At 38.7% G+C, this 25,201-nt stretch overlaps 1 protein-coding gene across 11 annotated transcripts in view; it reads left to right on the top strand.

Moving 5' to 3' along the window:
• Positions 1 to 25,201, top strand: part of LOC134533730 (aladin-like) — a 92,103-nt gene that overhangs the window by 27,907 nt on the left and 38,995 nt on the right. For all 11 annotated transcript variants that reach the window (XM_063371334.1, XM_063371326.1, XM_063371331.1 and 8 more), the window contains exon 8: positions 5,119 to 5,352. In XM_063371334.1, coding sequence (XP_063227404.1) covers positions 5,119 to 5,352 — 234 coding nt within the window. The remainder of the gene's footprint in view (positions 1 to 5,118; positions 5,353 to 25,201) is intronic.

The following is a 25,201-nucleotide window of genomic DNA, read 5'->3' as shown; positions in this document are numbered from 1 at the left end:
CGATACATGAAATGTCTGCGAACAATTACGGGATACTGTTCAATTAACCGCTGTGTTGTTACCATATCCAAATCATCCGGATATTCCATAGGTTGTCCAACGACGATGAGGAGAGCTTTTAACATATCTAGCCAATTGATGTCATTGCAACTGAATGTCAAAAAGTAAGTCTGCGGTCCTAGACACCGAATTTGTGCCAACAGTTCGTTTAATGCAGTACGCCAATATGCCGCTGAGCCTCTGAAGTTCTTAAGGTAGATGAACGTCTTCCACTTTCGCATCTTGACCAACTTTTTTACAGAAAGCAGATTTTGTGTTTTTTGCCCTGTGGTACTCTAAAATTTGGTGTATATTATTTCTCTATGTAAACACTATAGTATAGATGTTTAGTTTTTTTTGTTATTAATAAAACAATTTGGCTTATTGTTGAGATAGTATAAACCTAATTATTGCTCCTAATTCATTTGCTATATTTCAAATTTGTTTTTACAAACTAAGTTTTATTTCAGTGTAGATTTGAGGTTTAAAAACATACTCCTCAAAACGATTCTATCGAGCCCAAACTCGATGGGTTTATCTTATTTAGTTCAGAAATTACTATGGCCATCTTCCGGCTTCATTATCAGAACTTCATGGTACCATATTGTTGTATTGTCACCGAAGATACATATGTGCACCAAATTTGAGCTTAATCGGACATAGGGAAGTGGTTCTAATTCTGCTTCCAAGATTAGTGTCGAACACACAGACATACATACATACATACAAACATTGCAAGTTAAATAAAAGCTTGTAAAAATGTTAACACTACCTGCTACGGCCATAAGAAACGATGAACATATACGTACATTTATGTAACGGAAGGCAAACGAACTTTGCATAAATTATTTATGTAGGCCTATGTATGGTCACAATATCATATCACTTAGCAAAAAGTATAGTAGAGCCTTAACAAAGATCATGTCTGATTAGTTCCCTTAGAAACCCATTTTTCGGGATAAAAATAGCGTATGTTCTATTCCTGGACATAATGTTTCTCTATGCCAAATATTATACAAACCTGTTCAGGCGTGATTGAATAACAAAAATATAAACTTTCGCCATTATTATAATGGTCCTGACGCTGTCCTGACGCGACTTTACCCGCATTAAAATTGTTTAGTCTATGTTTTACTCTGAGTTTAATATACTAAGGGAAAAACGATACATGTCCAGTTGAGATTTATACCAGAGAGGATAAAGATATATGTCCAGTTTATTGCGAAAACAGGTTTACCCCAATTTCAGTCCCTACATTTCCAAATGTCTAAAAAATAAATAATTAGTTTGTAGGTATTTAAGTAAGCAGTGATTTGAAACCAAATAGTATAAATATATTTGTATATTTGTTCAGATTAGGGAGCTATTAAGTATATGGCGAAAACAGTTTTCACCACTTTTCTACCCCTTAAATTTTTAACTTCGAAAAATCCTGAAAATACTTTTTTTTTAGGTATTTAAATCAACAATGTTTGAAACCAAAAAGCATAGCGATTTCTGCCCAAGTTATGGGGATTTAGAGGGAGATTTTAAGGAAATTGCAAAGACAGTTTGCGCCCCTTTTCACTCCCTTATTTTTATAATTTCCTAAATCCTATACCATTATATAGGTACTTTAATTTAGCAATTTTTTTGAACCAAATAGCAGTACCATATCTGCACAGGTTAGGGAGTTAAAAATAAAATGGTGTAAACATTTTTCAACCCTGTTCACCTCCTGGAGAAAATAAAGCATGCTATATCGTCAAACCCGCTGCGAAATCTGCTCTTGGTCTGACGATTTCTATGATATAAGGTGTTATGGGAGCAGCTACAGTAGTCCACGCAGCAGCTTTTACGAAAACCTGGTACCGTGGAGTGTGTGTGTGTTTGTGTGTGTGTGTATATATATATATAATACACATAAAAAGAGAGCTTAGAGCTTAGTTTATCGGTGAGTACACTTCATTTTGTATGTTATAATTACTGGCCATAATCAGGCACTCAGACGCTTTCACATAGACTTTTTCATTTTGATTATTTTAAACTTTTTTCTATTACATTAACTTTACATGGCTTCACATTCATGGGTGCAAAAAACGTAGATTAGAACTATGGTCAGTAGGCCTTCTGCGTTACACAGTTTAAATCCCACTAAATGCATCACTACTTCCACAAACCCGAAAGAACATAGACAAGTTGTCACGGCAATCTTTATAAAAGCTCTCTACTATCCCTCACCGAATGTCAAAAACAAAGCTGTCTTGTGCCTGTGTGTACATCTACGGCCGTACAAGTCACTGTAATGCCCACTGGATGTCCTCACGCCCCGTGGTCTTATTCTGTAATAGTACCTAGCAATAAGTTGTATTATAATTTTATTTACGTTGCATTTCCTTCACGTATAGCTTTATGATCTCTTGGGCGATTGTATAAGCATCGATTTTGTTTCTGATGGTAGACATCAGTCAGCAGATAACTATAATGTTTAAATAAAATATTACAAGGAAACTAAAATTGTTCGTTTTGTCGTACACCATAAGTTGAATATTAATTTGTATAGACATACATTGATTGCATTTTGAGCGTAAAAGGGTTTTATCTGCGCCGATCATTCAACAATAGGGGACAATTCAAAATTGTCTTGGAATAAAATAAAGAGTATAAACTGTCTGTGTAGCCCATCAGGAGTTTACGAGCTGATTGCGTACAAGAAAAAAAACCTGAAAGGCGGCCTTTCCGATGGGGCACAATTCAGGGTTTTCTTTCGCTTAAAACAGAGCGAACAGCCAACTCTGGAAAGGCAGCCCATCAGGATTTTACGAACTGTATGCGTACAAGGAAAAACCTGAAAGGCGGCCTTTCCGATGGGGCGAAATTCAGGGTTTTCTTTTGCTTAAAACAGAGCGATCAGCCAACTCTGGAAAGGCAGCCCATCAGGATTTTACGAACTGTATGCGTACAAGGAAAAACCTGAAAGGCGGCCTTTCCGATGGGGCACAATTCAGGGTTTTCTTTCGCTTAAAACAAGGCGAACAGCCAACTCTGGAAAGGCAGCCCATCAGGATTTTACGGACTGTATGCGTACAAGGAAAAAACCTGAAAGGCGGCCTTTCCGATGGGGCGAAATTCAGGGTTTTCTTTCGCTTAAAACAAGGCGAACAGCCAACTCTGGAAAGGCAGCCCATCAGGATTTTACGGACTGTATGCGTACAAGGAAAAACCTGAAAGGCGGCCTTTCCGATGGGGCACAATTCAGGGTTTTCTTTCGCTTAAAACAGAGCGAACAGCCAACTCTGGAAAGGCAGCCCATCAGGATTTTACGGACTGTATGCGTACAAGGAAAAACCTGAAAGGCGGCCTTTCCGATGGGGCGAAATTCAGGGTTTTCTTTCGCTTAAAACAGAGCGAACAGCCAACTCTGGAAAGGCAGCTCATCAGGATTTTACGAACTGTATGCGTACAAAGAAAAAACCTGAAAGGCGGCCTTTCCGATGGGGCACAATTCAGGGTTTTCTTTCGCTTAAAACAGAGCGAACAGCCAACTCTGGAAAGGCAGCCCATCAGGATTTTACGAACTGTATGCGTACAAGGAAAAACCTGAAAGGCGGCCTTTCCGATGGGGCGAAATTCAGGGTTTTCTTTTGCTTAAAACAGAGCGATCAGCCAACTCTGGAAAGGCAGCCCATCAGGATTTTACGAACTGTATGCGTACAAGGAAAAACCTGAAAGGCGGCCTTTCCGATGGGGCACAATTCAGGGTTTTCTTTCGCTTAAAACAAGGCGAACAGCCAACTCTGGAAAGGCAGCCCATCAGGATTTTACGGACTGTATGTGTACAAGGAAAAAACCTGAAAGGCGGCCTTTCCGATGGGGCGAAATTCAGGGTTTTCTTTCGCTTAAAACAAGGCGAACAGCCAACTCTGGAAAGGCAGCCCATCAGGATTTTACGGACTGTATGCGTACAAGGAAAAAACCTGAAAGGCGGCCTTTCCGATGGGGCACAATTCAGGGTTTTCTTTCGCTTAAAACAAGGCGAACAGCCAACTCTGGAAAGGCAGCCCATCAGGATTTTACGGACTGTATGCGTACAAGGAAAAAACCTGAAAGGCGGCCTTTCCGATGGGGCACAATTCAGGGTTTTCTTTCGCTTAAAGCAAAGCGAACAGCCAACTCTGGAAAGGCAGCCTATCAGGATTTAAATAATTGTGTGTGTGCTCGAAAAAACCTGAAAGGCGCCCTTTCCAATGGGGCGCAATTCAGTCGCCCCAACACCAGTGCTGTAGTATTTCTTAGGCACCAATAAGCTGAGGCAAGAATACAAAGACTTAATTTGTATCCTTGAAACACTACTGAAGACAGATGTATGGTGTGACCCTTATTAGAGGGCGAGAGGGTGACAGTTATGTTGAAAATGTTAAATTTTTCGGCCCAAAATTATAGGTGCGACTACGCAGGGCCGATCTTTATGCACAGGGGCATCCCTTCTGCGGGCAAATACAGTACTTCTCTTAATAATAATAATTTACTACCCAACGGAGCATGGACATGTTCAAAACGCCCAGTTTTAAGGGATGTCGTTTTTTTTTGAAGGTTTGGTGTCTAAAGTGCCCAGATTATGTGGGTGTGCACCGGTTACAAAGGTCACAAAACGGAAGAAATCTGAAGGTCTGGTCATGAAAAATTCTTAATTAAACATTAATGATGCTGGAATTTATCAAACTTTATAACTTACAGCCACCATTTTTTCTAACTTGTATCGTGTTTTTAAGATGCTTCTCACATTAAACATAAATAATTGTTTGAGACTATCCACTTGAATCATGTGGAAATTATCTCCGAAAAGGGGTTTAACTTTCGAACACAAGATTCTGCTCGTTTCGGCCAATTGTAGAGCTATTTTGTTCTATGTTTAAGTTTGTTAATTATATTTAAAAATTACATTGTGATATAAAAAAATATTCAATATTGTAAGAAAAGTTAACTAAAAGATATTGTAAAAGTGCTGGTATTGATTCACTAGGAATGTGTAGACACCCGGGATGGGCACGGAAGCATGGTGTGCAGTGTGTGCTAATGAAGGGCCCGCCCGTGCCACAGGGTGTGGGAGACGGCGCTGTGGACGGACGAGGTGTGGAAGGCGGTGTCCGGCCGTGTGCGGTCGGCGTGCTGGAGCCCGTGCGGGTCCGTGCTGCTGTTCGCCACGTCCGACGACCCCAAGATATTCTCCCTGACGTACGGCGCGGCCGCGGGATGCGGGGAGGAGGCCCGGTCGGCCACCTCGGTGCTGCCCGTCATCGACCTCACCCTGGCCGAGACCGAGCAGGGAGTCAGGTGTGCAGCTCTCCGCTCCCGTCTCATACATGTTTACATTAGTTATGGGGAAAATCTCTAGTGCTGAGCCGAACCCGGTTCCGATTATCGGAACCGGCCGATATACAGCGAAACCTCGTTTATTCGTTCCCGCATTGTAGAATTTCCCGGTTTTATTGTTCAATGTCCGTGGTCCCGAAAAAATCCCGCAAGAACAATGTTAAAAAAATCCCGTTTCCATCGTTTACGAATATTTTTTAACCCGGTTTAACGGGTTGAACTTTACAGGCTTTTTACCGATTTCGCATTCAAATTCCTGAGAAATATTCCAGTTTACGCGTGTCTACACGACACGCAATACCAATATTTACATATGGTGGCCATTACTAAAAGAAAACGAATAAAGTGAGCATGACGCTGTTGCTAACAGGTTCACCAACTTCGATAAAACAACAGACGAAAGCTAACGCTCGCACGATAGTTCTTGCTTTGTGCGATAATCGACACAACAATATAACCGTGGTCGATATACTGTACATACTAGCCCAACGTAAACACTTTTCTATTTAGCGGCAGTGAAATCCTGCGAGAAACATAGACGAAATTGTAGAGGTGTAAAAGTAACGAAAAAAAGCGTACCCGTATGTATTCGTTACTATAACAATCAGTACTCGTTACTATCGTACCGTTACTCGTTACTTCTGATACCGCATAACATGCAACGAATCGAGTCGTATTGCGTACGCGTACAATATGACGTCGCGTAAATAATAATAAATAGAATATATACAATTAACAATATTTGATAATTAACAGTTTTTGTTAACCAAGAAACAATTAAATCTCATTACAGCGGCCTTATTATATTATCTCTTTTAAGATAATAAAAAAAAACGTGAAAATTCGCGATAATAAAAAACAAAAACATACATATTTCTAATTTGTAAAAAATATTTTCTTACGTTGTTTCTGTTCCAATCTCAAACTTTGTCTATACACACAATACCTTTAATAAACAGTAAAAAAAACTTGGATGACGAATTTCCAAATTATACTTTACTTAATAAACAAACATCGTTTTTTGTAACGTAAATTCATCGAATATGCGCGCGCATGCGTGAAACATACGAAACATGCGAGTAACGAAATGCAGCCGTGTGTAACGTTTCGTTACTCGTATATAGACGTCGCACCCGTTACTCAGTAACGAATACATACGGTTTGCTACAGCTCTACGAAATTGTTCATCCTAGCGTTTCCGTGGCCGGCCGTATGTGCGCGAGATTTTCTTTGTTTACGGTAAATTAGCTTTACGCATTTAACTCTAATGCACGTGTGAAATTTGTAAAGGTTCATTGATATGTATCGGCCTACAAAAGAGGTTAAAACCATTAAAGAGCGTTTAGAAATTATAAATGCAGTTGAAAAAAATCCAGGCGAAAAACGGGTTGATTTGGCAAAGCGCTATGGTATTCCTCCATCGACTCTTAATTCTATCTTCGCTAGAAGAAATGAGATTCGGAAACAAGCAAGTCAGTTCGGCCAGTCTTCAAAAAAACGGAAAATGGCAAGACAGTCGAAATACAGTGAGCTTGAGAAAGTTTTGTTTTCTTGGTTCCAGCAAGTTCGGGCATCAAACATCCCAGTGGATGGCACATTTTGTTCATTTAAAAAAATTAAGGAAGTAGTGAAACCCCTTATTTACGTTACCGTTATTTACTTTTTCCCGTTATTTGCACTATATTCTTCAGGTCCCGTTTGGTTCCCATTTAATCCAATACAATACTTTCACGCGAATTACGTCTCAAAAATCTAATCCATCCCGCTATTTACATCACGTAACAACGATAGTAGGCCTAAAAACATTGTGAAAAACGTAACTTTTATAGTCGGCAGTGAACATTTTAAATCGCAAAATAAACATATTTTATAACATGAAAAGTTGCTTTTATTTCTAAACATATAATAATTTAAGCCTAGGCGTGTAAAAGTCCGAGTAATTATAGCAGGAGGCAATCTAAAATGTACTCTGGAAAAACGTAAACTCACGAATGTATAAACGTTCTGTTACTATATTTATGTCACAACTTAGCCGAAATACTGGTAAGAGACATAAACTTCACTAGATAAAATGAGCGTAGTCTTGGTAACTGTTTTAAACGTATTTTATAATTTCGGAAGTATTGTACAGTTGACGCATATTTTTTAAACTAACCATTTATATCTGGGGATCGTAAATAATTAATTATTGGTATCAAGAAATCAAGGTGAACGTAAACTTGAACACGTCACGGCAGCGAGAAAACTGGTGCGTATATCAATAAACTGGTATTAGAACTGGACAAAACTGGTACACGGGAGGTGGAGCTTATATTTTTTTCCGCTAAGCTCGCATCTATTGGCTGACAGCTGATGGAACGTCACGAGTCTGGGCGGAGCGTTGAGTGAGTTATACTGCGCATGCGCAGCTCAGACAACAGAGAGAGCCAGCCGGCGGCTACGCCGCGCCAAAACAGCTGATTGAGTACAATGACCTTTCTCCGCGCACGGCGCGCTATTGACGGTAAATGTCCAATTTGCGGCCCTTTTATTTAATATTTTTTTACTGTGGTGCAATGCGTATGTGTAATGTAGCCCGCATTTGTTATGAACGCTGCAGGATGCGACTGTATTTTAATTAACTTTAACGTATTTCTTACTTTTCCCTTTATTTACACTTTCTCGCTTTTTACACTTTTTTACTTTGTCCCCATGAAAAGTGCAAATAAGGGGTTTTGCGTATAATTTTCCAATATTGATAGTGTATATACAGTGTGCTGCTGGTGTCAGTTTATGGAAATACCTAACTGATTCACTGAAAGTTTTTGCAATAGTACATACATTGTGCATTTGGTAACTTTAGAGTGTGTTCCCACATTGTAGGATTTCCTGGATTATCCATTTTTTACTCATGGTCCATTGGAAAACGGATAATCAGGGTTTCACTGTAATCAATATCGGAGTCGTACATGATTCACATATAAAATGCCAATATTAAAACAGATAAATTTGTACGTTTTAATACCTAAACTTTGTTTTTTATTACAGTAGAATCTCGATGATACGTTCCCGTTTCATACATTTTCCCGTGTCATACATTTTCCCGTGTCATACGCCGATTAATTTTGGTCCCGCCGAAAGTACTATATTTACAATGGTTTACTTTCCCGGAACATACACTTATAAAATCACTAATTTCCCGATTCATACATTTTTATAGGGATGTGCGAATCCTTGATTTTCAGTTCAGTTCGAATCCAATTCGAATCCTTGGCAATATTTGAGATATGAATCCGATTCCGAATATTAAGTACAGAATAATTAAAAATAACTGATTAATTTAAAAATAATGTGTGTTCTCTTTTTTCTAACTGTAACTACTGGCAATTATTTATTACAATGAGATTGAAATGTTTATAATTGTGTAAACTTAATTAATAATAAACACTTTAAAATATGAAAACTAAAACATATTCGTTACTCCAACTCAATCGTAATAAACTGCACGCCACTGGGAAACCTCAGTTTTATAAACGTTTCAAAAAACGAAACCAATTTTTCTCCAATAAATAATAGCCAAGACATTTTTTTCTTGTAGGTATGTAATTGTTTTTAGTTTATAGTTTGCTATACGACGAAATTCGTGATTATAGTTTAAGCTCTCAAAATCTTGAAATTCTTTTAATGTCACTGTGTTAATTATTTAATTTACATATCTTTCTTTGATACATCATATTATAAATACTTACATAATAGTAGCCTAATTTTATTTTTCACTGCTAGTATTTTTGAGCCGTATTAAATTAATTTAAAACTTTTGTGAATATTCGTAATACTGTTCGAATCCATGTACGTACAACGATTCCGGGTTCGGGTAATTGTGGATTCGAACTGTACCCGGAAATATCGGGTACTCGTACATCCCTACATTTTTACGAAGCGGAAAAGTCCTAAAATTGACAAATTTTTTTGTTATATTCCTCCTGACAAAATACGTTTTAATGCTTTTATTTTTAAAAACGTTAGTAATTGTTTACCTTTGCAAACATAAGAAAATAACTTTATCGCACCATAGATATGGATTAGTATCAGGAAGACTGTGCACCTCGCTAGTAGCATCTATGGCCAGCACCAAGCGAGACTAGTGGCGCAAACTAGCAATGATTATGAAAATGGTGCACGCGCTTTACCAAGGCACGGATTTCATACTCATATTTTGTGCATTCATTAATCTTTGAACTGAATATAGCCGTTTGTTATTGTTTTCTTACAATCGGATTGTTTAGTATTTTACGTTTCTCAAGTTAAAATTTTATTGAAAATTGTTCTGTCACATAAAGTTGTTTGTAAAATGAAGCAAACAAGCAAAAATTTCTGATTTTTTTTTTTACAATAGCCTAATTTAGGCTTGGTGACCTTTCCCCCCTCTAAGAAAGGACTGCTTTACTTGATTATGGACTGTATTTTACATTTCTGGTGGTTTTATTATATGTATATATAATGATGAATTCATATCTTTCATTAATATAATGCAATTATTTACACATTATGTATTTAAGTTTAATCTGACATTGTGCTGGTATGCTAGATTGATATTTTTTTTTATTATTGCCATTCCCTTTTCATACACTTTCCCGCATCATACTCCATTTTTGTGCCCTCCGTTGAAAAGTGTATGACAGGGGTTCTACTGTACGTGATCCCAACTGAATTTTATCCATTTCTACAAAATTTTCGCCAAACAGAAAAAAAAATATGGTTACAATCTACATTGTATGTTTATGTGTTAAAAAATCAAAATACGAAAGTATAAAAACATAAAAAGGCACAAGTAGTTTTTGAACTCACTCGGGTTATGCCGGGTATTGTAAAATTTCAACACGAGGCGTTCAAAAAGTGATGCAAATGAAACTTTGCTTGCGTTGCAGTGACTTTCCAAACATAGGCCCGTGTTTAAACAACGACGTTGAAAAATTACGTAAATATAGTAACAGCCTTTTTGTTTAATAGGCCTGCAGCGATGCAACACATCTGTATCAGCTAACTTCTTTTTCATTAGAAACCGTAACATAACTTCTTGCAGTATATATATAGCATACACTATTAAAATTTATAGTAGCAAATTTGAAACTGATTCTCCGGTGCCGTTTATCACAATAAAAACAAGCTGTTCGGAAGCGATGATGTGTACTTCACGGAACAAGTTTGTGCTGTACCAAGATGGCGTCCACAACAATTGAGGGCCAAGGAAGAGCAAGTCATCACAGCGTTGCCATAGCTCTAGCAAGGTACAATAGAATCCCTTTGATGCGACCCCTCACGGTTTCCGGAAAAACTGACTTATAAATGGAATGGTCACAATAGAGAATTCGGGGTGTCACCGCATCGTCGGATACATAGTGTGAATGCCGCTCGGGCAGTGTCTAGCCGAGCTCGGCGCGTCCACTATCGCACGAAAAGTCGTCTCAGCTGTCATGTTATCTTACCCGCCCGCACGAAAAGCCGCTGTGGTAGCTTCTGCGAGAGTGTAAGAAACTCGTCCGGTCAGGCTGGCGGTAGCGGCGGCTTGACGACATACGTGACGTGACGTGACGCTTACCTCTCCATCCCCTGCTAATTCTTCAAGGTTAATCCCTACCAGAGCCACAAACCATGTAAAAACACCCCTCCTCCCCCCCTTTTTCCATCTAACATTTCAACACATTCCCTCCCTTATTTCAACCTTCTGCGTGAGAAACTGTCAGCTTCATCCTCTCCTCCCACACCGCGTGTTACAAAAGCCAGGTTGTATAGTCCATTCTCGGTAAAATAAATATTTTTATGGGCTTATACGACTGTCCTTCGCTGTTAATAAATACTTTATAATTTATTATGATACAATTTGTTTATTAGTCACACAGCAGTTTCTGCTGAAAAATCATTAATACCTCGAATTTTATTGAATAGAAAAATTTAGCAGGGCCGTAAATATATTTATTTTACTGCATAGTTACTTTTCCGACTGAATTTGAACGTGTTTTTTTCTTCTTTTTTTACGCTGTGAAGGGCCGTGGAAAAGATAATTGCTTGAGCTGTCAAAATAAACATCGCTGACGGCTAGGGCGGAAGCGCATCCTGTCGGTCTGTCACTGTGATTATCTACTCCAAAAACATGTCACAACATTTCAGGATAGCATTGTTCTTATCTTTCGTTTATAGCCGAATGTTTTCTTCCTGATCTGCACAAGTTCCTTCACCACGTTTTGAACGAAAATAACCACCAGCCGGCTAACATAGCCTAACTCGCGTGACGCGAGTTCACTTAGCGCGAGTATTTATTGGAAATTTTTTTTTGTTTAGCTGCGCATGTGCGAAGTCAGCGATGTTATAAAAAAAATAGCCGAGAACCAAACACCTGGCGACGTCAGGAACACAGATTTGTGTGGACAGTGACACCTGAGATGCAGCTGGCAAGATCACACTAACCAGTCGCAAGACAAAGGCACGGGACCGGGATGGCAATAGAGGCGCGCGTAGATGCTATCAGGTGATGCGCGCAGATTACCGGTACTGGCTAGCGTGGACAGTCTAGAGGGGTGGTATCTATTTTTAGCCGTCTTTTGTATGCCTGCTTGCTTGCAGTACAGCGCTCGCCAAGATAAACGTGAACACATAGCGCCCAACAAAGTGTAACAGACTTGTTATTCGGCCAATTTTACTCAAATTTTCGACTTTCTCTGCTCAAATTTTTCACGGGTTTTTCAAAAACCGGTCGTATAAACGGAATGGACGCATCAGAGGGGGGTCGCATCGGCGGGATTCTACTGTACAAGCATTCGTAGTGTAGCCAATTTGCGGCTAGGTTCTGTTTTTATCTCTTTGTTCATGTAATGGTGAATGATGTTGCACTACGTACAATAAAGTGTCACTATAGATTATCGCAGGCCTGCCGTTGTTACGGATTTTATCCGTTTTCACGGATATTTGAAGCTTAAAACGGACTGACGGATAAACGGCGACATTCACGCATATTTACGACGCTTCGCCGATATTTTCATGTTTGAATTTCGTTCGTGTAAATATTTACATTCAACTACCTATTTGAAGTTGTGAAACCATACAATCATCACATTACGTGTAGCACCATGGAACTTCCAATCGTTTTACCAGAAACCAAAAACATTTACTTCCAAATAGCGTTTCATGAAGTACAATTACTATGGTTTCGGGGGAAATGTTTTTTTTTTGTTTGTTGAGTTAAACGCTAAGAAGTGTCATGGCGTCAGTAAACATGGTATATTTTGCCATTACAATGTTTTAGGTGCGAAATTTGTTTACAAACTTCTTACGTGATTTAAGTAGTAGTTTTGGTCTTAGCTGATTGTGATGGAGAAATAACGAAAGGCTTCGCCGGACAGGTCACTTTATAAACAGCTTTATCGTAAAGAATGGGAGCAAGAATTGAAATGGTCGAGGCGTGGCAAAACGGAATTTTCCGCCGTTTGTTCGACTTGCAACTCGGAACTGAATGTGACAAAGGGCGGCTTGAAGACGCAAGTTCATGCGAAAAACCAACGAGCTGCTGATCAGAGTTGTTCTTTGACGAGTTTTGTAACCAAACCAAACAAAATAATCAATGCGGAACTGTTTTGGGCGAACTTCGTTTGTGAAAACAATTTATCTGTGAAACTCAGTGATAATTTCACGAAAGTTGTCCCGCAAATGTTTCCAGATAGTGAAATCGCAAGAAACTTTCCTTGTTCTCGCACTAAAACTAGCCAGATAATTATTCAATCTTTGGGTACATCAGCTGCAGATTATGTTACCTATGCAGTGAAAACACAATTTTTCACACTGATGATTGATGAATCAACTGATGTTACAGTCACTAGGCAGGTTGTAGTGTTAGCAAGGTTCTTTCCATCTGAGATTGTTGAAACTCATCTGTACAAAGTAATGGCTTTGAGTGGTGTTGCAATTTGAGAAAATCTCCAGTGGAAAGGGTTTTTTGAGCAATCTCAAGATGGTTAAAACTGTTCACAGATCGTCAATGGAATCACCAATGTTAAATGCGCTGTTGCATTGCAGAATAAGAACATCTGCAGGTCTGGCTTCCAAGCGCACTGACGAGATGCGGAAAAGAGCACAGAACATGAAAAAGTAGCTAGTTAATGATGTGAAATACATTTTTTTTTTTTAACTTGTAAATAACTTCAGTTGTATGGATGTATTTATAGTTTGTAAATAAGAAAAGCACCAAAGCCTATACTGTAACGCGGCCCTTATACATTATGCACTCTCAGGTTTCATTAAATCATGAAAAACACTTTGAGGGTTCTTGTTGCTGCTCGCGGCATTGAGTCGACTTTTTTATCTCAGGGTTCTCGTGGGGTTCGCGCCGCGGAAAATAAATAAAGGAATTAGATATTTAAATAAAGTAATGTTGTTACTGGCATTATTTTATTTTATTCAGGAAGCTTTCACTTTCAAGTAGGCACCACGCTCGATCAGTCAGCTTTGATTGTTTCTGTTTTACATCACGCGAAACTGAAATAAATATCTCTACCGCCAACTTCAGATGATACTCCGTTAGAGGGCGTCCCGATATTACGAGCCACGGTTAAAAAAACAAAGAGGAGACCTCGTCGAATCCGTGCCAGTCTCTTTCGCCATCCTCCATTTTCTACCCAACTTCCACCCTCGCGCACCAAGCCAAATGCACTACCTTTTGAACCCTTCGCAAAATTCTCCTTTAAATACACGATTATGCTAGGCGCACAGAGTAGTAACTTACACCTAAATCACTCTGCCATATCGGACGGTGATTGCCACCAATCACCTCCTCCTCTTATTCAAAAAATCCCCATTTTCAAAAAAAAAGCCTCCCCTCGAGGCTCCAGTCGCGGAGTAACTAACTCAACAAAATTCTCCCTTCCCCTCCATCGCAAACCTCCACAGCCAACCAGCGACGAGCACGCCGAAACAGTTATACGAGCCGCGTCGCCACACAATTCTAAGAAAACGCTGACCGGACGCACCGGTGCCAGCCTGTCGCGACTACAAGAACCTTTGTCCCAGATTGCTTAAATTCAAAAAGAAATTCCACATTAAATATGTCTAAAACCGCGGGAGTTACAGAAATTTACTAAGAGAACAAAAATGTACCAAAAAAGATAAGCTTTAAATAGATACCCGACAACCTATATTTTACTTTTAATCTAACTTACGTTAAATTTATAAATTACCTAAACTATGCTCCTCCATCACCAGTGACGATCGCAAATTATTTAAAGGCACGTTAAATAAGGACTACAAAGGGTTCAAAAGTTATCATGTTGAAAACAGATTAATTATGGCCAAAAAAAAAATGTTAAACTTTCAAAGCTAACCGATCTTTTACATTACTTGTCACTTTAAACAAATTACAATTATTTTACAAGGTACACCAACTTCAAATATTTATGCTTTTCTTCTGCGGGATCAAAATTCTGATATCTAGGCATTTATTTGCTTACTTGATGCATCATATGTCCTTCAGGCAACCATACTTCACAAACGCATCAATTTATTGATTTAACACATTATGATTAACAATTAAAAAAAAAATAAAAAATATACATGTAAATATATAGATATTTATATACTTTACTTAGGTAGCGTGGGCCACGAGATGGTACACCTTACAACCCCCCATTAAATTTATACAAGAAATTTGCATCAAAGAAAAAAAAATTTATGCTATGAATTTAATCTTATCCATAAGGTTGGCAGCACCTAGTGAATGCTTATCATACAAATTCGCATTGACTTGGTACAAAACGCTAACATATACACAATAAACAACACTAAATCCACAACTTCATTATCATATAGTAAACACCTGCAACACATGTTAAATTTTCTCCATGTAATTCCAACATGTAGTTGGTGAAACACATCCTTATGTACAGTACATTGCTATAGCTACCTAACTTCACCCCACACAATAAATCTCACTTGCGCCAGATTTAACAAACACCCCAATGCAAAAAAAAATGAGTTACATTATTAGGTACTATGCGATGCTATGGCACCAACGGCCACATCGTTGTTTGCTATATTCATCTCTCGCATCCCCGACAAGTACTTTACCATCACACCTCAACAACTTATACATGACATTTACAATATCGGTTTACAAGCAGCTTGGATCTTGAAGCTTTATATACCTCTCAAAATTTTTGCCAGTGATATTAGAAATTCTTGGTGTTATGCAAAACATTTTAACATTTAACTAGGTACTTATGTGTGTATTGTCCATAACATTTACAATGTAATATCAGATGTTAATTCACTCAATTAGTTTCCCTACCACATTTACCTAATTTTGCTTGTCTTTAGGGGTTGCACAACTTAAATCTCACAAATGTAGGTATTGTTTACTTCATCTGATTTGGATCACATGAACTTCAAATTACATAACATACACTCACACTTGAACAAAATACCAAATATTTGAAATAATGTACTGTGGTGCCCTTATACAATTACTTATAATAAACAACTTGTTTTTCTTACTTAATACATCATTCATATGTTAACCTTATTTAATCTTGCCTTGCTTTATACGGCCTAAAAAGGTACTGATTGTACCTTCCCTTGATCTGCCCACTGTCAACATTTATTAGTTCCCATGCATTCTTACCAACTGAGCGGGAGATGCGATACGGGCCGTCAAATAACAAAAATAATTTTTTAGTCTGTCGTTGCAGATAATCACTGGACTCACAAACCCTGAGCAAAACTAAATCACCCACACTAAATTCCGAATATGGTTTATTCTGCTGCTGAGCCCTCTGAATAGCCTTGTGCTTTAACCTCAACTTAGCCTCTGCTATCCTATCAGTTGCTGTAGGGTATGTATGTGTAGGAAAAGTGACACCCTTAGCCAAACCATCTCGAGAAATCTCCTCTGCTATCAGTTCCTTTGGGGCAAATCCTGTACTAAAATGCACATTGGCGTTCATAAACTCATTGATCACTGGTATAACCTCAACCCACTTGCTATGTTGAGCATGGCAATATGTGCGAAGAAGCCTACCAATTTCCCTCATGCACCTCTCACTAGGGTTGCCTTGAGGATGCCTAACGGAGCTGTAAATGACATCAACCCCTATCCATGCCAATTCCCACTTCCACAAACCTGCGGTGAATTGTGTGCCGTGATCACTTAGAATTTTTTTAGGTGTACCAAATTTAGGACAATAGTCATTCAAAAGTTTATTGACACAGGCAGCTGCGGTGGCTCTCTTAAGAGGATAGCAAATAACAAGTTTCGAAAAAACATCCAAAACAACAAAAATGTATTTAACACCTCCTTTAGATTTAGGCAGTGGCCCATAGATGTCTACAGCTAACAAGTCACCAGGTCCTTCTGGTAAAATGGTCTCCCATGGTCCTTCCCAGGATCGGTTAGGAAACTTGGCCTTCTGGCATACATCGCACACACCTACCACCTTTCTCACTGACCTTTCCATATTTGACCAGTAATAGCTGTTACTGAGAAGCCAGAAAACCTTCTTCACACCAAAATGACCCGTTGTGTTGTGGACATGTAAAATGAGTTTATCAACCAAATTCTTAGGGACACAAATTTTCCACCCCCCAATTTCCAAATTCTCCCTACGAAATAGGATTCCACTATTCAAACAATACCATTTGAGGATCTTGCTCACCCTTGGGTCAGTTACATCTCTGTCAGGATCTTCTAAAATCTCAAAAACTAAACCTAGTACATCATCTTCCCTGTGCTTTACGCTTATCTGCCTGAATTCAAGCTCGAAATCTCTGTCAGCTTGCAAATCGATTTTTGCTATCAGGAAACCAGACCTGGGCTTATCCTCTAACACGACTCCATTATTACTGACCACTGTCCTATTCAAAAGGTCTGCATCACAATTATTTTTACCTGAAACATACTGAATCTCGAAGTCAAACTCCTGTAACGCCAGACTCCACCTGGTCAACCTACTACCTAACAACTTGCATGAGTTTAGAAATGCTAAAGACTGGTGGTCAGTTAGTATGATGATTTTTTGTCCCAAAACCAAATTTCGAACCTTCCCTAAACCCCACACAACAGCTAGACACTCCCGCTCTGTTACCGTATAGTTCCTCTCAGCAGCATTAAGTGTTCGACTAAGAGGGGCAATGATCTGTTCATCTCCCGCATCGCTCTTCTGGTACAATTTCACGCCTAGGCCATAGCCTGAAGCATCACAACTCATATAAAAGGGCCTCCCGAAATTAGGATGATGTACTACACACTCCGAAACAAACAAAGCTTTTGCCTTCTCGAAACAATCCTGGTGGTATGATGACCAGTTCCAAACACTATCCTTCCTGAGCAGATCCAACAAAGGTGCCACAACATCTGAAAACCTCTCTGCGAACCTCCTATAGAAATTGCAAATACCCAGAAATCCTCTCAACTCCCGAATGTGCTTAGGCGTTGGGTACGAATGAATGACTTCAACTTTCCTAGGGTCAGCCTTTATTCCTTCCGAACTCAAAATAAACCCTAGAAATTCAACTTCACTTCTCAAAAATTTAGACTTGTCCAACTTAAGTTTCAAATTAACCTGCCTAAGACGAACTAGCAACTGCTCCAACCGTTCCAGATGTTCAACAAAAGATTCGCTAGTTATGACAATATCATCAACATAGGTTTTAGCAAACGAACCAACAGCAGGTCCCAAGGATGCCTCCACTGCTCGATTAAACTCTCCCACGCTATTTGTCAGGCCAAACGGCAACACACAGAACTGGTATGATTTCCCCTGATACAGAAAGGCTGTAAATTTCCTATCTGCAGGGTGTAGTGGAACTTGCCAAAAACCTTTAGTCAAATCAGTTGTTGTGATAAATTTTGTTCCTTGAAATAACGTAAATAAATGATCAGGTTCCATAGGACTTTCTCTGTCTGGAATAATTCTAGTGTTCAAACCACGAGCATCAAGACAAACACGAACACTACCATCTTTCTTTCGAACACAAACCAGCGGGTTAACAAAAGGGCTGTTGCAACGTCCTATAATTCCCTTCTCCTCCATATCAGTTATCTGTTCGTGGACTTCTACTCTACAGTGCCACGGGATGGGGTACATCCTCTGTTTGAATGGTGTGCTGTCAGAAACAGGAATCCTGGCAACATACTCTGTGGTAAGCCCTGGCTCATCCGAAAATACATCACCATATTGGTGCAGCAACCGTCTCAGTTGTGCTTTCTGCTTTTCATCCCCTACCTCACAATCATCAACAACCGCCTTAACTTCACCATCCCAATCCTGGGTAGTAACTTTGCTTACATTAACATGTGGTGTGGTGCCCATTAGTTTGCATAAAGCGACTTTACTGTCCTGGGAATCTGATTCACCACTTAACAGCATCCTAAGTGATTCAACCTCAAGTTTAGCATGAGAGTTATGGTGCATCATATTATGCTCCTTACCCCTGATCCTTATGCAGCCCTTAGTAAAATCCACAACAACACTGTTCTCCAACATGAAATCCAGTCCAATAATTATCTCTTTGGTTAACTGAGGAATTACCAAACAAACAGCACGATAAACTTGATTACTAATTTTAAATTCAAGAAACACTTGTTTGTTTACCTTCCTGGCCTTGCCTTTAGTTGCACCTATCACAGTCACTTGGGGCACTGGAAGTGTAGGAACAACATATCCTTGCTTATTTAACTGTGACACAAAACTGTCTGACACACCACAAATTTCTGAACCAGAGTCGAAAAGAATGTTAACATGTTCACTACCTATGGTACAAGTTAATTCAGGTATGAGTCTACTACTTTCAGGCTCCTCCACTTCACCGAGCAAAAATTCTCTTTCATCAATAAAGACTGCAGCCGTCATATGTACCAGTCTATCAGTACCACCCACTTTCCCAACACGGCTGCTACAGTTGGGAGTGGCTATTAGTTTCCCTGGTTCTCCCTGACATCCTGTAGCTGTTCCCTCCTATGTGGTCTCCCATCTCTGTTCTCACTCCTCTCATTCCACTGCCTTCTATTCCTCCAATCACCATTGTTTACTGGAAAACTATGCTGTTGTCTCTCACGGCTCTCCCGAGAGTCATGTATGTCTCTAGGTGGTACATGATACTGTTGACGTTGCTCCCCTGAGCCTTTCCACATTAACTCCCTGCCTTCCCTCACACTTCCTAACCTGTCTAGCTCCTTCAACACCTTACGCAGTTGTTCCACTGTATGTATTTCCTTCCCAACCAATGCTGCTTGCACTTGTGTGGGTACCTGTGAATATACCAGTGTAGTTATTTCATCCTCACTCAAAGGGTTATCATAAAAGCTGGCCCTCTCCACCACTAGACTCAAATGTTGTTCTAAACGACCTATCTCGCAGCGTCCCTGATACAATTTAGCGCGATCAATGCCCTGAATCCTACCATCCCAGTATTCTTTAAGGAATGCAGTCTTGAAATTTGCAAATGTACTAATTCGAGGTGATGATAGAGACAACCAATTCATGCTCATCCCACCAATGCCCCTTCTAGCTACCATTAATTTTTCTGGCTCAGTACATTCAAAAACAGTAAAAAACTCCTTTAACTTGTCCAAATGTTTCTTTGGGTGTTCATTCTCTGATCCATTAAATTTAGGTATATCCTTGGGTGTATACATGGAGTTTACCCTAATAGCACCCCCCACTGGTCGAGCTCGTAAATCATCCACAGCCTTACCCTGCATGCTCAGTTGTATTTCTAAATCTCTTATTTTTGGTACTACGTTCTGAAGAATATCTACACTATCAACACTCAATTGTTGCTGCACCTCCTGACGAATAGACAGTTTAAGGTTATCACCTAACTAATGTGTTACAGCTTCCTCCACTGCAACAAGCCTTTCCCGTAACATTTCAGCCTGTTCACTTTGCGAGTGCACTGTAATTTGCAAACATTCTAACTGCCTACTTGTGTCTTCCCGTTCCTGACTTAGTGCACAAACAAGAGTATGGTTATGCTGTACTTGTTTTACAGTTTCGTCATGTCTCTGTTCAAAACTCACCAGCCTTTCGGTTAGTGTGCTGAGAAAACGATCCTGTTTTTCTAATAAAATCGCAGTCTGCTCTGCTACTAGAGCCGCAGTTTGCCTAGCCAACATGTCACGAAACAAACCCGTCAACTCTACATTTCCTATGGCAGTAGGCAGATCACTCGGGCTTAACGTTTCATTTACAAAATTTGGTGTGCAGCTACTTAAATCTAACAGGGCTTCTGCTGCCATTACCTTAGGTGTTGCCTCGGTCATCTTACTATTTACTATCACGTCTGCCAACCTCAGGTAGTGTACCAACTTACATGTACTCGAGTTTAAATTAACAAATAACATGCCCACTCTACCAACTTAGACACTTTACAAAGGTTAAACAAAATTCATAATACCTGTTTTTCCTGTTGCCCATGCCCAGATACCTGACTAAATCCACGCGGCCAATGTCTTTGGATGTTGCGTTGTCCCACGTAACGTAGCGATGGTAGGAGATGCGTCAGCCACGCACTTTCTTACTGCGGCAGTATGTCACGATACACGTGACCGCCGGCACCGTTTTTCCGCTGGGTTGCCATCTGCTTCTCAGTAAGAAGAGTCCTGCGATGGCGGCTGTCATCTGTTTCTTATCCGCAGGAGTGGTTTTGGCATCTGCTTCTTCTCTTCAGTTCTCCCTTTCCGCTCCGAGCAATTGTTAGTTCACTCAGCCACACGTTGTTGCGCCATTTATGTAACGCGGCCCTTATACATTATGCACTCTCAGGTTTCATTAAATCATGAAAAACACTTTGAGGGTTCTTGTTGCTGCTCGCGGCATTGAGTCGACTTTTTTATCTCAGGGTTCTCGTGGGGTTCGCGCCGCAGAAAATAAATAAAGGAATTAGAAATTTAAATAAAGTAATGTTGTTACTGGCATTATTTTATTTTATTCAGGAAGCTTTCACTTTCAAGTAGGCACCACGCTCGATCAGTCAGCTTTGATTGTTTCTGTTTTACATCACGCGAAACTGAAATAAATATCTCTACCGCCAACTTCAGATGATACTCCGTTAGAGGGCGTCCCGATATTACGAGCCACGGTTAAAAAAACAAAGAGGAGACCTCGTCGAATCCGTGCCAGTCTCTTTCGCCATCCTCCATTTTCTACCCAACTTCCACCCTCGCGCACCAAGCCAAATGCACTACCTTTTGAACCCTTCGCAAAATTCTCCTTTAAATACACGATTATGCTAGGCGCACAGAGTAGTAACTTACACCTAAATCACTCTGCCATATCGGACGGTGATTGCCACCAATCACCTCCTCCTCTTATTCAAAAAATCCCCATTTTCAAAAAAAAAGCCTCCCCTCGAGGCTCCAGTCGCGGAGTAACTAACTCAACAAAATTCTCCCTTCCCCTCCATCGCAAACCTCCACAGCCAACCAGCGACGAGCACGCCGAAACAGTTATACGAGCCGCGTCGCCACACAATTCTAAGAAAACGCTGACCGGACGCACCGGTGCCAGCCTGTCGCGACTACAAGAACCTTTGTCCCAGATTGCTTAAATTCAAAAAGAAATTCCACATTAAATATGTCTAAAACCGCGGGAGTTACAGAAATTTACTAAGAGAACAAAAATGTACCAAAAAAGATAAGCTTTAAATAGATACCCGACAACCTATATTTTACTTTTAATCTAACTTACGTTAAATTTATAAATTACCTAAACTATGCTCCTCCATCACCAGTGACGATCGCAAATTATTTAAAGGCACGTTAAATAAGGACTACAAAGGGTTCAAAAGTTATCATGTTGAAAACAGATTAATTATGGCCAAAAAAAAAATGTTAAACTTTCAAAGCTAACCGATCTTTTACATTACTTGTCACTTTAAACAAATTACAATTATTTTACAAGGTACACCAACTTCAAATATTTATGCTTTTCTTCTGCGGGATCAAAATTCTGATATCTAGGCATTTATTTGCTTACTTGATGCGTCATATGTCCTTCAGGCAACCATACTTCACAAACGCATCAATTTATTGATTTAACACATTATGATTAACAATTCAAAAAAAAATAAAAAATATACATGTAAATATATAGATATTTATATACTTTACTTAGGTAGCGTGGGCCACGAGATGGTACACCTTACAATACTGAAGAGAAATTTTTAAATTACTTTTCATTTTATTGTGATACCAACTATTAGTTTTGTAATGTAAGTGGCAAATCTTAAAATTTTTTTACATTCATTTGATTTTTTTTTAAAATTATGTTTTGGAATGCAATGTATATTTAAAATTACCGCGAACAATAAATTATGTTAATTACGGCTATAAATTTTACAGGATTTTTAAATGCTGTAAAGAGAATTTAGGAACCGAATTTGGTGGCAGGCCTGGCATAAAGTGTCACAGTATGAAATTAATGGGAAAACATGTTTTCCACTGCTTTGTAAACTTGCAAAGGCAATGCTTATTCCTCCACACAGCAATGCAAGGGTGGGAAAGATATTTAGTAAGCTCAACCTTATCAAGACAGCACACAGGTCATGTCTTGAATCGCTAATGCTAAATGCTTTGTTGCATATCTCTTCTAGGAAGAATATGGCAGAATTCCAGCCAACAGAAAAAATGAGGAATAGGGCAAAACATCTGAAAAAGTGATATTTAAAATTTAAATACTGCCAATGGTGAAGTGTAGGCTACGTGTGTGTGTGTAAATACTTGTATAAAGTGTTAAAAATTGAATTGTCTTGATTGAAGTATAGTTACGTACATTATGATCAAGTAATTTTCATAAAAATTGCATATTTTTTTTGTATTTTTTAATGTACAGGATTTTACAGGATATTTTATATTCAAAACAAGGATATTACAGGATATTTCACATTTCAATCAAGGATATTGTTTTCAAAGTGGTGGCAGCCCTGGATTATACATTATAGATTATATAAACGTCATGTGATTAAATTCGGCACTTTATTACTGTATGTGGTATTTTTTCGACATACACGTTTTATTATTACGTTCTTGCATTGATGCGGGAAACGGAACGCAATTGCGAGCTTGTCGGCTTTCTGAGCAAATAATGAAACACATACTGGACACACCACGGCTGTTGGCACGCAATGTCGGTTGGCACATGTGTTGTTTTTTTGCTTGTTTACATAGGTAGATTACCATACCATTTCGTAAAAATGTTTTGAAAAAGTGTTGTTGTAAGTAAGTAATCTGCATTTATTAAACATTTTATGTTATATTTAAAGTTATGGTCATTGATTTGTGTTATGAATTATATTTCTAAAGTAAAATATGTTGGCTTCATCCAACACACTAGTAATAACATTTAGGCAATATCGGTAATGGAATCTGCAGTATCTGTAAGTTAGTAACGGTAGTATCGGAATAGGCTCGGCTCAGCACTAAAATATCCATCTTCTCGTATTTGAATTACAAAGAGTACATTGAATCAACACCTAGAATCCGAATGTAGCTCTGTAGGGTGAAGAAATAAAATAATGTGCACAAACTTAAAGATGTTAACCGTAATTTTGAAAATGTTTTAACCTTTGAAATGTCTGCTTCACGTATAATATTCTAGAATTCACACACATTCTTATTCCATGCACCTGATTATTTATAAGACTACAATATCGTGGGGGAAAGTTGTAGATTAGTTACAAAGAATTGCACCATTCAGTAAACTTTAGAGTTGTCAGTGTTAAAATTTTGAATTTAATACATTTCCTCCAAAAAAATTTTTTTTTCATCTTGAGTTTCAAATCTTTCAACTGAAAAGATTTAATTGTATTCAAGGATTTGACCAGCCCATCCTTAATTTACGTGTGTTTATCAGCTGTGCAGAATTGCCATTTTTTTTCATTTATTCTACTCCTGTTGGAATGAAGCGTGGTTTCGCAATGGTAAGACACAAGACTTGCATTCCATAGAACCCTGTTTTGACATCCTTATTTAGGTGTTCTATTGTTTTCTAAATCATTCCAGAAAATGGCTGAGAGGGTCTGTGCCTGTGTGAGTATTCAAATATTTGAATATGAACATGAATTGTTTATCATTCATATTCAGTTTGACTTGAATGTTAACACTTTGAAGTAACAGATATTCAATTGGTTACGAATACTATACATAGCATACCTGGTGAGTTTGTTGTATACCAACGTTTACTGTTGCGGTTACATAATTTGTGCGATTTAAATACCCAGTTTAGGATGTTTAAACAGGACCCCATAATCAAAAACATGAACAGTGTTTTAATACGCAAGACATTCTAAAAGTTATTTCACTACTGTCTTGCAAAACATGAGTGGAAAAAAATTGTGTCGACAGTTCAAAACAAGGACTATTTGTGATATTTCAAATTTGAAAACCAAACTATTAAAAGTATTTGTTTCATTACACATACCAGTAGTGTGAAAAAAAATGTCAACAACCATTAAAAATATTAAAAGAAGTGAACACAATAGTTGCAACAATGTATAAATCTACGGTCAGAATCAATCTACCACTGTGTGGCACAGTAGCAGCTTACTTGCTGTATGTATCTGTGATGAAACAATTGTTTTTTTTTATAGGGGTTGGGGGTTTTTGATTCCAGAGGAAATTAGCAGTAAATGAGTTTGTTATATTTCTGAACTAAAATACAATTTACCTGGCTGCCGTTAACAATGTAAATGCGTGAATTACTAGGGTTTTAATATTTAAGTATATGAGTTTATTTCCCCCCCACTCCTCTACATATTTTTACATGATGTGGAGAATTTTATTTGGTTGGATTAA

Source organism: Bacillus rossius, chromosome 7 (assembly GCF_032445375.1).
Source record: "Bacillus rossius redtenbacheri isolate Brsri chromosome 7, Brsri_v3, whole genome shotgun sequence".
NCBI classification, from domain to species: Eukaryota; Metazoa; Arthropoda; class Insecta; order Phasmatodea; family Bacillidae; genus Bacillus; species Bacillus rossius.
This window is presented reverse-complemented; position numbering and strand designations above follow the sequence as displayed.